The 18,411-nt window shown below is 34.7% G+C and overlaps 1 protein-coding gene across 16 annotated transcripts in view; it reads right to left on the bottom strand.

The window, feature by feature from the left end:
* Positions 1 to 18,411, bottom strand: part of LOC121324203 (teneurin-2) — a 460,344-nt gene that overhangs the window by 166,812 nt on the left and 275,121 nt on the right. For 2 of the 16 annotated variants that reach the window (XM_041265814.1, XM_041265818.1), the window contains exon 1: positions 7,554 to 8,042. The exons of 12 other annotated variants lie outside the window; for them this stretch is intronic. In XM_041265814.1, coding sequence (XP_041121748.1) covers positions 7,554 to 7,569 — 16 coding nt within the window. In that variant the 5' untranslated portion in view covers positions 7,570 to 8,042. 2 more of the 16 variants (XM_041265813.1, XM_041265815.1) reach the window with 2 other exon arrangements.

Here is an 18,411-nt window from a genome sequence, read left to right as displayed (position 1 = left end):
AAAGTACCTGCAAGGTTTAAATGTACCCCCTATGAGTGAATAGCTATGGGCTATTCTAAGGAACATACATTGCTGCAGGGTTCATCTCAATGTTTCAGAATGAATTACAATCACCTTCTGTTTAATTATATAACACATTTCATTGATGGTGGTTATAAGTAGGACATATATAGTGTATATACAGTAGGAACATTTCACAAAAGTAGTTTTCTGATGCTTAAAATAAAGTACCACCTTCCTAAATGTGAAATTCAATTCCAGACAGAGTTTTAGATCAGAAAGGGAGGTGTAATGAATAATGAATCTTATCAAGCACACCGTTTCCACAGATAAACAGTTTACCCCTCATCATGCATATTTATACCTAACTTTTCACACCGCCGCAACAGACTCCGTTTAAGATGGAAATTATGAATATTTAAATAAGGAAGCGATAACAGATTTAATAGTTCTTGCTGGGCGATGGTGTTAGATTGCAAAAATTCTGTTTAGCTCACAAATGAAATAAGTTTAGTGGTCTCAGCTCAAGCTGCTGCCATAGACCAAGCTCATACTGCACATCACATGGACATAAGTCAGGATGTCTTTGACTATTAATAAGAACTAAGAATCGTTATCTAGGACATGGGAGACACATGGTGAAAGGACGTGAGGGTGACGGCACATCCTTGTCAGTTCCAGTCAAGTGACCCCAGAGCAGTCTACTTTTCAGCTTCCCTACTTGTTAGATATATTGGAGTTACTTACAAACTACTTAAGCAAGTATTATTTCCATATAAATATATTTATATATAAATATATTTCATAATATATTATAAAGTAGGGGAGCCATGCCCCCCCCCCCCAGCACACTTTTAAAAGCATGTTAACAAACAACCCAGATTTTACATTTTGGGAGACTGCAGGACTGTACATATTGTTTGTATTTCTAAAAATTGTGTCTGTATTATCATTAGGGTTTTTTTTTCAACTATAAAAAATGGCTAATTTCACAATTCTAAAAATAGGTACTTCATGGCATTTTACAATTAAACACAATATTAGTTAAAGCAGACAAAAGAGCGTTATCACATTCAAAATTAATATACAACAATTGTTCTTACATATTTAAATGCTTACCTGAAAAACAGTAAATTGTAGAGTATTTTGCTTTTTATGTAAATAAAGTAATAAAAACAAATGCTGTTTATTGTTACAAAAGCTTTTATTTAAAACAGGTCTAGAAAAAAAGTTTCCATTTCAACCTGTGCTGCCCAAACAGTAATGTAATTTCAATTGATGGTACTTTGATTTGTAAATGTTGGAAAATCTATATTATTTCTTTATAACTGATATTTAAGTTTTGGCTTAGTTTTCATCTTTTAGTGCAAGAAATACATTACTTTTAAAACAGGAAATATACAGAGAACTTGGATAATTAAAGAATGGAAAAATGGATGCTTACAAGGCGATAATATAGTGGATGAGGTAGCGAAAATCTTAATTTCACCGTCATCACAAAATAAAATAAAACAAGGCAACATATTAAATTATTTCTGCAGAAGCAATCCAAAAACACTGACAACTTTAAACACAGTGGCTTTGATAAGCATACCCAAAGACAGAACTAACACTGTAAATGCTGAAAATAAATAAGGATGTGTTTATAGCAAAGAATGAGTGCAGAGAAGCTGACTTTGGGTGTGATAGCGAATGTTTCATTGTCATCTTGTAACACTGTAGAAGACTGTTGAAACATGTTGAAACATTTGTTACCATTTCATGAAACTTGTGTCTGAAGCAGCAAATAGCCATAGAACTTTTAAAACAAAAAATAGCTTTTGGTAGGGTATTAAAGATAAACAATTACTTTGTAGACAGCTGTTATATTGCATTAATTTATCCATAGAAATACTGCATTCAAATTACATGATAATAATGTTATCTATTGTATAGGGGGAAAAAAAGGTAAGGCAATGAGACAATGGCATAACTATTTTTTTTTCTGATTTAAAAGCAGCCATTAAACTGACCTTTATGCAAGTACAAGTTCGGTCTCCTGCATCACGTAGCCGGTTACATCTTCCGTTGTCATATCCACACCTGTTAAACCAGCTTTCTGTTCCAGGCCTTTTTAATGTTGTAAACCCAAATATCTTCTTGTACTTTTTATTTTTTTTTTATTTTTTGTTTAACATATATTTCGGCCTTTAAAGCTGTAATACAATTTCAATGTATAAAATTTTCATTTTTCCACCCCCCCCCCAGGTATTGTTGTGGTGGGTTGGGGAGTGAGTGTGATAGTCTTTCCGACCCCGTGGGTAACTAAAAGGCTGTCCATATTGAATTGACGTCACATTAACTATAGTATATATAATATATAATATATATATAATATATATATATATATATATATATATATATATATATAGGATGGCCTACAAAAGTGTTTTCCAATATTTCCTAAGTATATAAATTCCTGTAAAGACTATTTTCGGGAAATATCGTGTATACATACACACACGCACACACAAATAAAACATTCTCACGAACGGTGAGTCACATGTAAGGTATATATCGTATAAGATTTTTATCGATTAGAAAAGCATTTTGAAATCTTTTTTTTATTTTTTTATTTTTATTTATTATTATATAATAATATTATTATTCTTAATATATATTATTATGCATTTTTGGATTGGCAGGCTTGCATTGTAAATTCATTTTTTATAAAATAAAAACACTTAATCGATTCATCTTTACTGTATGTATTTTTTCCCTATTATTATAGCTTTCCTGAACTTCACATCCATTTGCTATTCCTCAGCGAATTATTCCAATTTCAGCAAAATATCTCCGTAATCTGAAAAGCAGGCGGTAAAAACTTACAGCACATCAACTTCAAACGGTCTGCCTTTCAAGGGCATATTATACGGCACCCTGTTCAAGCATCTCCAGTAAGTGAAAAGATTATTATTATATATATTTTTAAACAGTCTTGAGTGGAGCACTGGAAAAAAAAAACAAAAAAAAACTTCCATTTAAATCTATGAAACGCACAGCACAGAGAACTTTACAGGCATGGAAAGGGCATGGTGGTTTTTAAACACTTTGCATGCAAATCCTAAACCATGCTTTTGAAAACAGCTTCTTCAGCATCCCATTACGCTCCAATTTGTTTTCAAAGTATAGTAATAAAATATAAAGCAAAGATCCAGCTGACTCTGTGAAAAGTTTAGTCTGCCATAGCCTCTGCAGTCAGAACGCTGCCTTTCTAAACTGTATCGACCCCCTGTTTGCGTACTCTATTATCAATTTGGAATTAGTGTCAGAACCTCTCTGTCATTCTTACTGATCGCCTATGAAGCACACAACATTCTATGAATTTTTTTTTTTTTTTTTGGGGGGGGGGGGGGGGGGGTGGGGGGGGGATTGTTAACGTCTTCTTTCTTCTGTCAAAATAAAGAAAGATTTCTTGTACATGACTCACATTTATGTTATGGAAAATTTTTACCCTTCTTACATAAAACTGTCACTTCTCTTGAAATTGTCACAAGCAATTAAGAGTTTATAGTATATGATGCAGAACCAGATGTTCTATTTAAAACATTAGCAATGCCTTGGAACTGTATTAAACAGTGTTATGCTTCAGCAGGTAAATTATTTCCCCAGTTATTGCATTTTTACCGGATCGTTAATTAGGGCTTGCAATGGGCTATTATGAAATGCTGACTACACTTGCAGTTGTACAGCACAGAAGAACATATATTATGGACTTTCCTAAGTGCACTTTACAGTAATCATCTGTTGGGTGCTAATAGATATATAATATGAATTGCTAATTATATTTCAAGCCACATTTCTCTCTTTGAAGTCTATAGCTCATTGCTGGTACTCTATTTTTATCTACTGTTACACAAGAAACAAAAATGTCCTAGTTTTTTTTTTTCCATATCTCCAAGATCAAATAGTCAGGGAATTAAATGTATTTTGTTAAAAACTGAAGACAGTGGCATTTTCTCTCAGATGTATTTTCCCCTTTTCAACCAAATAACTTTTTAAAAACCTGAAGAGCTCACCTTTTATAGGGTTCTCATTTAATTGGCTGTGCCTGTCTGTTTCTCTGTCTATCATACTGTACATTTCAGAACATTTCAGATTGTATTTGGCTATAACCTGATAAACTCTAAATTTTAAACAAAGCTTTTAAAACTTTTAGGTACTGTGTGATTCCTACACGATTATGAGGACCCTATCTCTGTGCATGCACAAGAAGAAGCAGTTTAGATATATTTATTATTGGATTTAGTTTTTTCTTCCACAGACAGAACAGAAAGTGGTAATCCTCGACTGGGGATTACTATTTTTAACCAACAGCTTTGAGGTTTGACAGCTGAATTTTGTCACAGATTCAGTCTATAGCTCCATATTCCTGCAACTCTGCTTTAATGACTTTGAGTCATTTGCCCTGACAGAGTCACAGTTTTTATCAACCCATGTTACTTTCAACTGTTTCAAAGTGTTGGCTTTGTTTCGCAGTGCTGCGCATGACCTCACCTTAATAATGTTTAAAATGATAACGGGCCCTATTTCCCAATGTGTTGCGATGAAAAGGCACGGCCGGCTTGCCGCAGTAATAGACAGCAATTTCTGTGTTTTCCTTTGTTTTCAACATTGTTCAACAAGGAGAAGTTGGACTTTTTTTTTTTTAATGTATGAGAATAAAATTATTTGGGGTTATACAAACCGTTTCCAAGCATCATTCCAGAATAGACAACAGGCTTTTAAAAAGCAAGACAGCCCACAAATGCACCCCGAATCTTATCCATTTACAACATATCCTTTTTTTGTTTGGTGTGTCGAGTGAAGTCAGATAATCTTTTTTAAACATACAGAGGAGGCAGAAACGAGCTTCTTGTAACTGGAGTCTAGAGGAGTTAAAACAAGCTGACAGGATACGTTATATTAAATACCTAGTGTTGGTACTGGACTTACGTCAGAAAATAGCATATTTTATAGGGGACACAGGGGTAGATGTACTAAGATGGGCCAGTCGCAGCGCGAACATACCACAATTTGCATTGTCATTGCAACAATTTGCAATGTACACATTTTGTCATATGTCCTAAAAGAAAATATGTTAATAAAAAGAGCCACAATAAACTAATTTAAATATTTGTCTTAGCGAGATCTCTAGCATTGCAGGAGTTGTTCTAATAAACAGCGGGAGTTGAGTTGTGGTTTGCTGCAGCAGAGGGTGCCTGAAGGATGACGTCTATACAAGCAAGGGTGCAAGAATCAAAATAACATTGTTTTTGGTAAATGTAAACGTCATCTGTACAATGCATTCTGTTCTGTCTTCATTCTACCTATTAATACATATTTTAATACTGTTATATTTATATAAAAAATGAAAGACAGTTTAATCACCTCAGACTCTAGTGGGGCCCCCACATTCACCCCCAAAAAGCTTTTCGTAATCATACAGTAGCCCCTCGCTAAACCGGAAACATTTGCCGACAAAATCGCACACATACATTTATAGTGTTCAATGTTCAATGTATTTTAAATGAAATCATTGCGCTGAAATAACACTAATGTATTTTGGGTAGGCTGCACATTACATTATGTAAAAATATAAATCTGTACAGTAGGCCTATACAGTATACAGTACAGTAGTAAAATTAAATGAATACAGTACCCAGCGCACTTTCTTTTTATTTAGCCTGTAGGCAACGAATGACACAAAGTAAGTCATGCTGCTACACTGCACACATTGGTATACAATGCAAATAAGATTATTTTAAATATTATTATTATTAACTTGGCCTACTTAGTAGCTTAGACAACTAACACAAAATAGATCATGGTCCTATACAGATGTTTAGAATGAGCTGGAGGGGTTAGTGGCACATGTGTGCAGTCTATTACGCACATTGGAGACACCAGAAATGTCATAGGAATGTGTTTTCAAGGCTTGTAAATACACCCTGACTTTAGTAAAAATTATGTATGTGGGTGTTTGCAAAAAAAAAAACACAAAAAAAAAAAAAAACAAACAGATGAAACAGGATCCAACAGCAAAGATAAGCATGCTCACTGCACAGAGGGACCGCTGCTGCCACTCTCTGAAACATCGCCATGAGCATTAGAACTACTGCAAAGCTAATAAAAATGTAATAATCTGCTATGGACTACATTGCTGGGTATAAAAGTATGATGAGTAACCACAAATAGACCAGGGAGAGAAGATGAAACAACATCTTACATAAGATATTTAAACATGCAGCCATAAATGTATTATTTGCATGGTAGAACAAAATATTGGATTACTAAATAAAATGGATAATAAAAAAATAAATATAATTAGAAGACAGCGATTTGTCAAATGTATCTAAAAAATATGAATTCATCTTATTTATGCACATTAAAAAAAGTTTTAAAAAAATGTCAAAAAACATGATTCTTATCAAGCTAAATAAAAAAAAAAAGTAAAAACACCATGAAATCCATTCTCATCAACAATTAAGGCTACAAGATTTTTTTTAATATATATTTATAAATTAAACAGTAATCTACTATATTATTTTATTATTTTAACCTATTCCCCCAAATGTGTATCTATTCTAAATCAAAAAGCTATTAAATACAAGTGTATAACATACTACTGTTCTCTATAAACAAAGTCTAAACAATATATTCACACATTTTATTTCCCCAGTAACCTAAATCACATAAAAGCACTTTGTACATCACTGTATTTTGGTACACAACTGAATTTTAGTCTTACAGAAACCCGCTTTATTGAGAAGGAAATACATGTTATTGAAAGCATACAATTTCAACATCGCATGCAGTATAATGTTAAACAATTAATTTGCATTACATTGGCCAGCTCTGTTCTCCCTTGATAAATTAGCATATCTATATAAACTTGTATTGGGGTGGATATTAAACAATGGCAATTTTAATCAGCATCACCTTGCAATATTAATGGCAATATTAATCAGCACTTAATTTCAGAGTTCAAATCCTTCAACAACAACTGTTGGTTTTATTTATCACTTCAAATCGTTTTGACTTGCTATGAATAAATCATCTAAATTAAAACAGTACCACATTTGTCATTTTAATATGAGCATTTAATTCTAAATATAACATAACAACTTGGCTACATACTGTATTGCAATTAAGACAAAATTATAAACAGAGCCTCAACAGTACTATACATCTATACACAGTGGTCCAAGTTAGACATTAAATAACAAGCAATAGAATATGTCTGCTGTTTATGTGCAGCAATTATATTACCTAACTTTCAGAATAATACTACTAAAAAAAGTAATTAAAACAATTACAAAACTTTGCAATATAATTACATATCACAAATAATTACATACATAATTATTGTAATGTATCATATAAATCAATTAGTATATATGATATATATATATATATATCAGATATATATATATATATATATATATATATATATATATATATATAGTCATCTTAACAAATGAACAAAAACAAGAAAAAAACAAAAACAACAACCTTGTAAAAAGATAGCTTACCTTTGTTATTTTCCATATTTCTACCTGTCCTAGAGGTGATAAATAGTGACTGCTGCTCTACTTCCCCATCAAAGCTACTGTTCCTGAACTCAAATGAGCTGAAACCCTCCTTGATCACCAGAGAACAGATTTGTACAGTTTAGCAATTTCTTCGAGGAAAATCACATTCCAATGGACACATTCTCGTGTTCTGTTTACAGCGTTTTTTTTTTTTTTTTTTTTTTTTTTTTTACAATTTTAATCGTGTAAAGCTGAGTGCCATTTAGAAACATCCAGCTCACAAACTGCACTGCCGGGACAGCACTGTACAGCTTCAACAAGAAAACTGCACCGAGAAAGATCCATGTATCTGTTAACCATGGCTTGTGTCTCAGTTAACCATCTCGGATGCTCTTTTAAGCTCACGCTGTTTAAGGGAGATCATTTGCACAGTACTACACCCTGCTCTCGTACCATTAGTCAGGATTTTCAAAAGGACCAGCCAGAGGCTTTTACCTTTGTTGTGCGGAAGCCAGTCATATCTTGTTAGTAACATATCCCCAATCACTCAGTGCTTTTATAGCCATTCTGATAGGTCTTCTTTTCACAGGTGTCAGAAGCTGTCTTTCTTTAACCCCTTCCAAGATAAAGATGTAAATATTTCCTTAAAAACTGCTTTCACTTGGCACTTTAGACACTCAAAGAAACGGATTGTTTAACCGAGGCGACCTCCTGGTTTAAGATCTCAATGTCATCTTATTTGATGACCCACAATAAGTTATATCACTCCCTTCATAGCTGGTATTTTGTTTTAATTAAATCAAAATCTATTTTGAGTAATATTATGACAGCAGCAAGCATATTATATTTTTTAAAAGCTGAAGCCCTTGTTTTCCATTATATTTTCCATATGCTTCCTTTGGGATCTGCTCCAGCTAACATTTCAAGAACCCCATGGAAATACAGCAGCCACATAGAGGAGATGTAAATACATATTCACATCTCCTAGACAACGTACAGTGTATTAAGCACAATCATCAATACCACTGTTTTGTGCTGTTACTAAAATGTGTTTGATGCAATATTTGCCTTTCATTGCACTGCCATGTTTACCACTGTACGTTGAATACCGACTCCAGTAACCTAAGAGACCTTGCCTCAGCTACTCTAATATAAAACCGAGGCACATGAGCACGCCAAGAATAAGCCTTGAACAGAATGCTCTGTATAAAATAAAGAACCAGCTGAACATATTTCCAGGATATTAGGTTATGGCATATCAATGTCTTGCTTTCATGCTGTACAGAACAACACTGCATTTGGGACTGCAACTGATGACCTCTGACAGTTTTTTCAGAATAATGCACACACCCTATATGCTACATATCATAGTTCAGTATACAGCGCACCATGTATATAGCAAGCAACCTAAATAACAATCAGAAAATCGGAAACTTACATTAATCTACTATGTTTAATTTAAGACTGATTTCATGGTGTTAACATTGTTACTCCTTTCCACAAGTGGTTTATTGTCATGGTTCCATTTTTTTTTTTTTTCAGACAAACTTATGGTCAATCTTTGCTCATGTAGGGCTACTGATTTTCCATGATCGTGGAATTGCTTAATTACACATTCAGAACAGAATTAGGCATTTTGTGAATTACAAACAGGTGATACACAGCCCTAAAACTGTGTAGAGAAACGACTCAGTCAACACACATTTTTTTTATCAAAGTGTTTCATATTTTATCCTGGTTATTTTAATGCCAGTAAAACTGTAAACTTAATTTGTGGAGTACTGTAAATAGGATTACTCTCACATTACATTGCTGGAATGTTTCCAAATGGTTTAATATTTCTGATTGTTATTCTAATGCCAGCAATAAGATAATAAGACTGAACTACAGTGTTAGTGGAAGACTGTAAATATGTTTCTCACACACAACAGTGCTGGACATTTGGGTTTTCTGAACTGCTGTAATATAATTCTATGGCTTTCCTGATTATATTAATACCAGCAATGAGCCAAGTAATGTTTATTACTATTATGTGCTATTTTTGAGAAATGGAATTTGCTGTTTCCCAGAGTCGAAAATCAGTAGCTATACTCATGTGACTATACGACAAAAAACAGGGGCCTTGATCCATGATTGGTTTTAGAGTTACAACATGTGACCCAAATACTTTCCCAAATTCTGAATCGCTATTTTTCTTGGGCGAGTAACACTTTACCTTAGAAACCATGCTTTCACCAACTCAATCCACATTGCCTTGCTTGGATAACCTACTTTATAATAATTAAGGCAGTCACTCCCAATTCTGGGGTCACTTCCTTCAACAGGAATTAATTTAACATTACAGCATCAAGTTATGTGGTGTCCTATTTTCCACTGTGCTTTAATGATAAGGCATGACTTATTTAATTTAGTAAGGTCAAACAATTATACTATAACGAGCTATTTCATATTTTCATTTTCTCCTAAATTAATTTTACAAAATAGTTTTCAGAATTTTCTGGGGACTCCCTTGTGTGACTTCTGCAGGGGACCCTGATTTAAAACACTTTGATTAAAAGACTAATTTATTAATCTATCAAAGTATAACTTTGTTTTTTTTCAATCTCTATTGTCTGATAAGGGGCAACAAGGTGTTTCAAACCAGTCTGAGATTAGAACCTTAATTAGGTTTGGCTGAAAATATCCAGTTAAACCTGATTCAAATTATATTTTCCCTGACTGTTCAATTGTATTTTTTTTCCAGACAAAACCAGCCAACTGCAAAATCAATACTCAATTGAACATCTGATCTTATCAAATTAACACTAATTCAGGAAGATTATTTTCTCTATAATTTCAGCACAGTTGTATTTACCTGTACGTGCAATGCAATGTTTGACTGCTTTAAAGTATAGTATCTTGTTGTTGCTACAATAATATATTACAGAGAACAAGATTAACATACAACCCCATTCATCTTCTTTAACATATAGCAACATCTAACATACAACATCTCAGCTGCCATTTTCTGAAAAGGCTTGAAGTTTTGAAATTGGTTTCACAGAGATAATAAAGCAATTGTATTCAACGTGGATGCAGAAATGTCCATGGGCTTCAACAAAACTGGTCATCTGTGCCGTCTTTCTGTAAAAAGGAAGTACATTGTACTGTTCCAGAGGAATACCCCAGCCTCGCTAAAATGTTGGCAAATGGCAGCATAATTTAAATACACAAGAAGAACAGTTTGTTCTGTTCTGGAAAAATTGCTGCTTGTTTTGTTTCTGGAAGTGGGTGATGTAAGGTGGCATCAGAAGCCTTTCTTATTTACACAGCTCCCTGCTGACCAAAAGCAAACACTGGCTCTTTGAAACCTGAACAGAATGTGCTCTTTCCCTGTAAGGGTAACTGTGCTGCTAGGCACAGACTGTCGACACAGAAGAGCAAACAAACAACCAATCAGTGAATGAAAAGAAAACAGTTCAACAATGGAAGTCCAAAATCCATTTTTGCTCTTTGAGTGGCAGTTTAAAGTTTTCTCACCAACCAAACAACTGCTTGATATAACTCCAGGTTTCTTAAGAACAATCAAATTGTCTGTTTCTCATTTTGTAACATTAACAGTGTTTTCTACTATAAAAAAAACTAAACAGAACTGAAAGACGGTTTTAACATATGACTACGTATTATAATATTAATGGCCTCTATGCCACAAACCTGTACATATGCAACTGAATCATTCTTAAAATCATGAATTTCATAATATTTAACTAGGCTCAGATATTCTGTAATTATTATAATAGAATATAGCATTGTATACATACTGAAAACAAACCTATATTATGCATGCAATGGCATAACATAGAAAACAAAACAAACAAACAAAAAAAAACAGCAATTGCCATAAATCTTTTCTGGAAAATAAGTTTTAAAAAACCCTCTAAAGCAAGCTACTGTACTTATAATTTGCTGTCTTATAACACAAGCAATATTTGAATCACTTACAGTTGTGTCTAATCCAGCATATATTAACATGAATTAATAGTTTGAGTTCTATTAAAACTACAGTAGGTCATAAGAGAAATTGTAAAATGGATATATTAAAAAAAAAAAAAAAAAAAATCTGAAAGTTTATAGTTGCTCATTTAGTTGTTCTCCCTGAATTAGTTTCATAAGATCAGCATGGAAATTATAAGCTGTGAACAATCTATGAATGGTAAAGGCTAATACAAATGAATGTGTTGTCATGACAGAGAGAAACCTCAAGCAGGAATTCTCTGGGACACATGTTCTCACGAGACATCACTTTATTACCAACACTTGCTAAGACTTGTAATTCTTCTCATCACACACTCAGAAAAAGGAGATGTCAGCACCCCCCCTTGCTCACTAGTGCATTCTCCTAAAAACATCCAAACACCTTTTTACTACAATAATACAATATGACCAACTAGGCTGTCACATCCCTTTACTGTCCTGGCAGTCTGTTTGCTGTCCCCCGTCACTGAGCTGTCACAATAGTGTAGAACAGCAGTAGAATAAGCAGCTTCCCCTTGACCTACATAACATGATATTTGACATCCGTATTGTTAAATGTGCAGGTCTGCAATCTGACATATATTCTGAATTATATTCCAACAACCCGTGAAACTCTCAAAAGACATCCCACCATACCTGTTAAATAATTTAATATTTACATTTTTTTATTGTTTTGTATAGTGAGGGTATTAGACTTCGGAGAGTCATATTAGAAAAAACAATACAAGTATCACAATTATTAAAATAAACAAAGTTCTAAAACAGTATTTTATTCCTATTAAAATTTGTACATGTTCAAATGGACCTTGTGGCTATAAGCATACTTTTCCATTAAACTGACAACTGTGAAGACTGTGTTGTAACTGAGGCAGATCACTTGTAATTGTTGACTGATTTATCTAATTTGCTCAGCCTCAAGCACACAAAGCAATGCAAACCCAATTTGCTCATTTAATTTGGCAAGCTGTTGAAAAACAGCCAAAAAAAAAAAAAAAAAAAGTGAAATGTGCAGAAATGACCAGACAGTAATCCTTCCTCTACAATTGTGATGTTGTAAAGGTATTTTCCATTTATTAACTCACAGTTGCATAGGGGGCAAGACTGCAGTTTCATAACAATACTAGTCATCATTTCACTTCAGAAATTAAGCTTTCAGGAGTCTTTGCAGAAGCAGTGATTGTGGTTAAAGGAGTAACGAGTGAATTCAAACAATACAATTCATTAATAATAGGATATTAAACAGGTAAGACATGAACTATTTTGGAAATGTAGATGGTCTAAAGTATCCCTATCATTGTTTTCCAACAATGGAACATTTTGTAGTAATTAATTTATAAAAAATAAAATAATTCTTCAGCTTACTTTTTCCTTAAATCCAGAAAATCCATGTTTACTTTACAATTTACTTTACTAAAGTAACAGCTATCCCCATTCCAGCCCCCATTTCTGTAACATTTATCATTTACCACACTGATGAGAAGTGACGCTAGAAAAAAAGATTTTTTTTAATACAATAACATACAATACAATTAAATAAATAAAAGTATAGAATGTTTGGGAACGAGAAGAGGCTGGTCAGCCCATCACAGCTCATCCCTTTTGCCCCTACCAAGGGGGAAACGGGGAGCACACTATAAATTGGACATTCATAGTGCTGCTAATGCTATTAATTAGTGATGATAATTGTATTGATTTTGTTCCAACAAAAAAAAAAAAAAAAAAAAAAAAAGAGAAAAAGCTTTTTGGTTATCTTCCCAGCGTGTAACTAAAGAACCTCTGACAAGACAGAAAAGCAGCATTTGTCTCCATCAGATAGATTCCTAGCATCCCAATTAAAGCTATCAGAGGAGCTCAGTTTCAAATAATTTATTTGATATAAAACCAATAACAATTAGTTCAACCTCCAGGCTCTATAGTTTCTATAATAATAATATCAATTAATTTACAATAGTGGAGCAAAACTAGAAAAGACAGCATTATACAACCTTTAAGACACTGCTTTATAGTTCAGGAAAAATATGGACACAAAAATACCATATTATTATTGTCAAAAGTGTTCAATAACAGGATCAGCGGCACAGTAACACATCTCAACACTACACTCTGTACAGAGCAACACTACCAAGAAAACCTGAGAACATAGCCAAATATATATATGGTGGCAGCATGCCTTCAATGTCCAGTGTCAAATCTATAAGCTTTAAATGTAAACCCTGGGAAATACCAGTATGTACCTCAAAGCGAAAGTAACTGGCAAGAAATACATCACTATTACTGAGGCTGGTAAAACCACGTCTTCAGCATGACCTTTATCTTGGAGTTTTACACACGCCAGAGTCCGTAGTAGCTTAAGATGTCTTAATCTTGATGGATCCTGAGGCTTCCTCCTTGCCATTGTTTAACAGCCTACAGCTCTTTAAAAGTCCATCTCATCATTTGCTGTGCCCCTCTAGGCCATCCCATCTTCCTTTATCTTTATTGTAAGCTTTGCACAGACAAATACAGTGGAATGAGAGCCATACTTGCCATGGACAAACACATTCCTGCATGGAATAGCTGGAGATATGTACAGTGCAAGCCCAAAAATGAAGGTCTGAAGAAATAAAACTGCTGTCACTTATGTATCAGATGGTAAAAAAAAAAAAAAAATATAGGGTGTCTCTAACCAACATTTTTAACCCCAGCCCAACTATTTTGTCATGCACTTTAAAGTATGTACATATGTTTTTTTCTCAATTAACAACCTGTATAAGGTTCGCACAATACATTTTGCAATACATAAACCTCCAAACAGAAATCATTATTTTTATTCCTGATGAACGACTGGAATGCTACAAGGCTAAGCCAAAAGGCTGCCATTGGTTACCATACAGAACCCCAGTAACAAGTAGTTAGGGCTTAAAAATTGAGGGAGAATGCACCTCTGTGCCTGTGTTGTAAGGATCGACCTGGAAGCCACCCTTAACACTAGTTCCAAAGCCAGGGTTTTGAGGATCCATGACATTCAGTCTGTTGAACCTATTAAAGGTATGGAGAGTAGCCCACGCCACTGAATTGCATCTGTCCTTGACAGATGCACCCTGGAAAAAAGCCCATGAAGTTGCCATGATTTTATTTATTTTTTGTATCAAAGAAAACAAACCCTGACCGCTCCTTTAATGAAACTATCCTCATTGCATGCTACTGTATAACACTACAGATTGACAACGCGTAAGAATATCAAATGCTGGAAGTATGTTACACTATTGGAAAGATCATGCTGCTTGTTATTGCAGTTGAGATCAATATAAATTGAGTTTTCTAAATTTCAGCTGTCGGTGAAATGTATCTACACTGCTTAAAAGCTGAAGGTATTTGGAAGAGGTCTTGAGCCAAAGGAAACCAGCTATAGGAGAGCTGTATGAGGTGGGAGTGGGTGTTGACCTAAATAACTTTTCCAAAAGGCCACAGGGATCTTATACACTTATGTATATACCAACACTGCACTGTACACCCCTCTGTAAACTGGTGTTTAATGTTAACTTTTTGTTATTGTTGCAAATCACAGCACAGCAAATTAAACATACTGTATATGAAATCTCATAGGCTGAACACTAGTGTCAGTTTTTACTTCTTAATTATGGTTGCTACACAACCATACATAGTTGACTTAATTTGATACAGGAATTAGTAGCATGTTGAATACTAAGTAAGGTGTACTTTCATTCATATTAAAATCTCTACTTCCACTTTCAGATCGTCTTGATTATTTTACTTGGAGAGTGAACTTGCCCCCATCCTTCAACACCTTTCCTGCCAATAACTAAGTAGGTGCTTCCCCTAATGACCAACATGCTTTACAGTCACTTAAAATTACCTAAGAAGTTCAACCAGCTACCTGAAAGTAAGGCATGCAGACCAAGTGCATATTTACTATCATCTGTTTTTTTCAAAACTGTACACTGGAGACCTATAAAAGGGAATGCATGCCCGGTAGATCTATGGAACTACTCCATTAGCTGTATTGCTCACTTAGCAAACCTGTTTATTAAGGTCAGAAGGCTTTTCCGAAGAATTTCCATTTAAACAACTAACTAAATTTCCACATCAAAAATTCCTGAACCTATTTGGAGTAGGAGAAACCTTGGATTAGCCAATATAGCCAATGGAAAACAACAAGGCAATTCCTGAATATTCCATTCAGTGTATATAATTTCTATCAGTATTACTGGACTTGCTCGCGATAGATGCTGCCTGCGAGATACATTTGGACAAAGAGGTTGGGGGGAAGCCCGACCCCGACCCCGAACCCCGATCCCCACCCCGAACCCCGATCCCGACCCCGAACCCGACCCCGAACCCCGACCCCGAACCCCGACCCCCCCCCAGCCAAAGGTTGAGCCACACCTGCACAATATGCCTTTCATTTGATGTAAACCACCATGGCCTGGATGCAATCAACAATGTTTTCTAGTTTAGTTTGTATCAGAGTTTGTTTAGTAATATTTGGACCATTTTGCATCTATTTAATTGATTGAGAAAACAGTGTTTACATATATGGGCCCTCCCTGGCATTGTACTTACTTTTACAAAAAACTATAACTTCCATGACTGTTGATGATGTTTTTTGTAATTTTGGTACACAAGGGGGTTTTTAAAAATTGAAACAGCATTATATTTACCCACCCCCTATGAGGATCAACTGAACCAAATAGTAATCTGAGCTAACATTTCGGAATGTAAGAACACACATGCATAAATACTTCCGAGGTGTACATTTCTGGCCAATTTAATAGGCACTAACATCTTTTTATTTAGAACCTTACCCTTACGGTTCCAGTCAAATGTTTATGCGCAAATTAAGTATTACGGAAGAATAAAAGTAGTAACAGATCTTAGTCAAGGTTATCCTTTACAACATATTAAAGTAGATGTTCTGGTATCATACCAAGAGAATACTGAGCAAGGTTAAAACCAATGACAAACACAATCCAATTTGTGGAAGACTCCGCCAGCAGAACACAACTATAGAAAAGGCATCAAAGACAGCTATCATCAGTAATCAATGCTATATGACTTCAAGAATTCCCAAAGCTTCCTCTGATAGTTTTTCCAGCCTAATCTGTGAACGTTGTTGGTAGAACTGAATTAAAGCAGCATGTCATCAATCTTGGATGCCACAGATTTGAATAGACAGTGTGAACACCTCAAAGAAAGCGCAGCTTCCTGCAGTTTCACACGAACAAGAGAAAACAGCTTATTTTCCCCAATCTTTCTGGGTTATTTATTCCAGAAAACAACAATATCCTAGTCTACATAACCACAGCCAAAACCAGCTCCAGTTCTTTAAACAATCTTAAACCACTGCAGACCTATTCTAAAAAAATGCAAATATAGTTTGAGGATTTTCCTCATTCTAATTTTAATAGAAGTGAAAATTGTTTTACATTCGACACCTACAACTTTATTTTCTTGTTGTTTAAACTTTATTGAAAACAACGTGATTTACATTACATGCAATTCTTTAAAATTCAAAGTGACAAAACTGCTCAGATTCCAACAATCAGCAGTGTTTGAAAATATTATACCACTATACGTACCACCCCTGTGGTTTGGCCATCTTATATCATGGCATTGCAGGAACAGTGTGCTTGGAGGCTGTGTGACAAGCAGGCAAAGTAGGTCTTCAAAAACTTCTCACAAGCCAGTTACCCATGATGGAAAACATCCTTTAAGTATTAGAAAAAATGTTCTAGGAATGAGAGGAACTTGGATCCTCCAGTAAAATCCCAGCTCTAAATCCCCCCCACAGCCAATAAGACCCAATAGTATAACAAAAGCTGTTCCCCCCCATAAAAGCAGCACAAAATGAGCACATAAATACATTACCATGGATTTTAAGGCAATACAACAATACAGGGGGTGACTGAAAAATCATATAGCTCACATGTTTTTACAAAGGAGAATACAGACAACATGCCCCACATGTCAACCTGCTCCTATCCGGTTTTAAATAACTTTAGCATAACAGAGGCACTCTGGACCGGATGAGATCCTCCCAATAGTAGTCAAGGAAATGAAAGAAGTTATTTAAAAAACACGAACCAAGATCATGCAACAGTCTCTTGAGACAGGGGTTGTACCGACAGACTGGAAAATCACAGACGTAATACCAATCCACAAAAAGGGAGACAAAACTGAACCAGTTAACTACAGACAAATAAGCCTGACCTTTATTATATGTACACTTATGGAAACTACAACACGATCCAAAATGGATAATTTCCTATATGGTAACAGTACCCTGGGAGAAAGTCAGGATGGTTTTAGTAAAGGGAGATTGTGTCTAACTAACCTACTTGATTTTTTTGAGGATTTGAGTATTTTTGGATAATTGCAAAGCACATGACAAGGTTTATTTAGATTTCCAGAAAGCTTTTGACAAAGTCCAGCAAAAAAGACAAATTCTCAAACTGAGCACAGTAGGAATTCAAGGAAATGCATGCACGTGGATTAGTGAGTGGTTAACATGTAGAAAACAGAAGGTACTGATTAGAGGAGAGACCTCAAAATGGAGCGAGGTAACCAGTGGAGTACCACAGGGATCAGTATTAAAGCCTCTGTTCTTCCTAATCTACATTATTCTGGTAATAGTAAGCAAACTTGTTAAATTTGCAGACGACACAAAAATAGGAGGAGTGGCAAACACCATTGCAGCAGCAAAGGCCATTCAAAATGATCTAGACAGCATTCAGAACTGGGCAGACACATGGCAAATTACATTTAATATAGAAAGGTGTAAGACACTGCATGCAGGCAATAAAAAATGTGTATTATAAATACCATATGGAAGATACTGAAATTG

Source organism: Polyodon spathula, chromosome 12, assembly GCF_017654505.1.
Source record: "Polyodon spathula isolate WHYD16114869_AA chromosome 12, ASM1765450v1, whole genome shotgun sequence".
NCBI lineage: Eukaryota > Metazoa > Chordata > Actinopteri > Acipenseriformes > Polyodontidae > Polyodon > Polyodon spathula.
The sequence above is the reverse complement of the archived record's forward strand: the minus strand, read 5'-3'. Positions and strand labels throughout refer to the sequence as shown.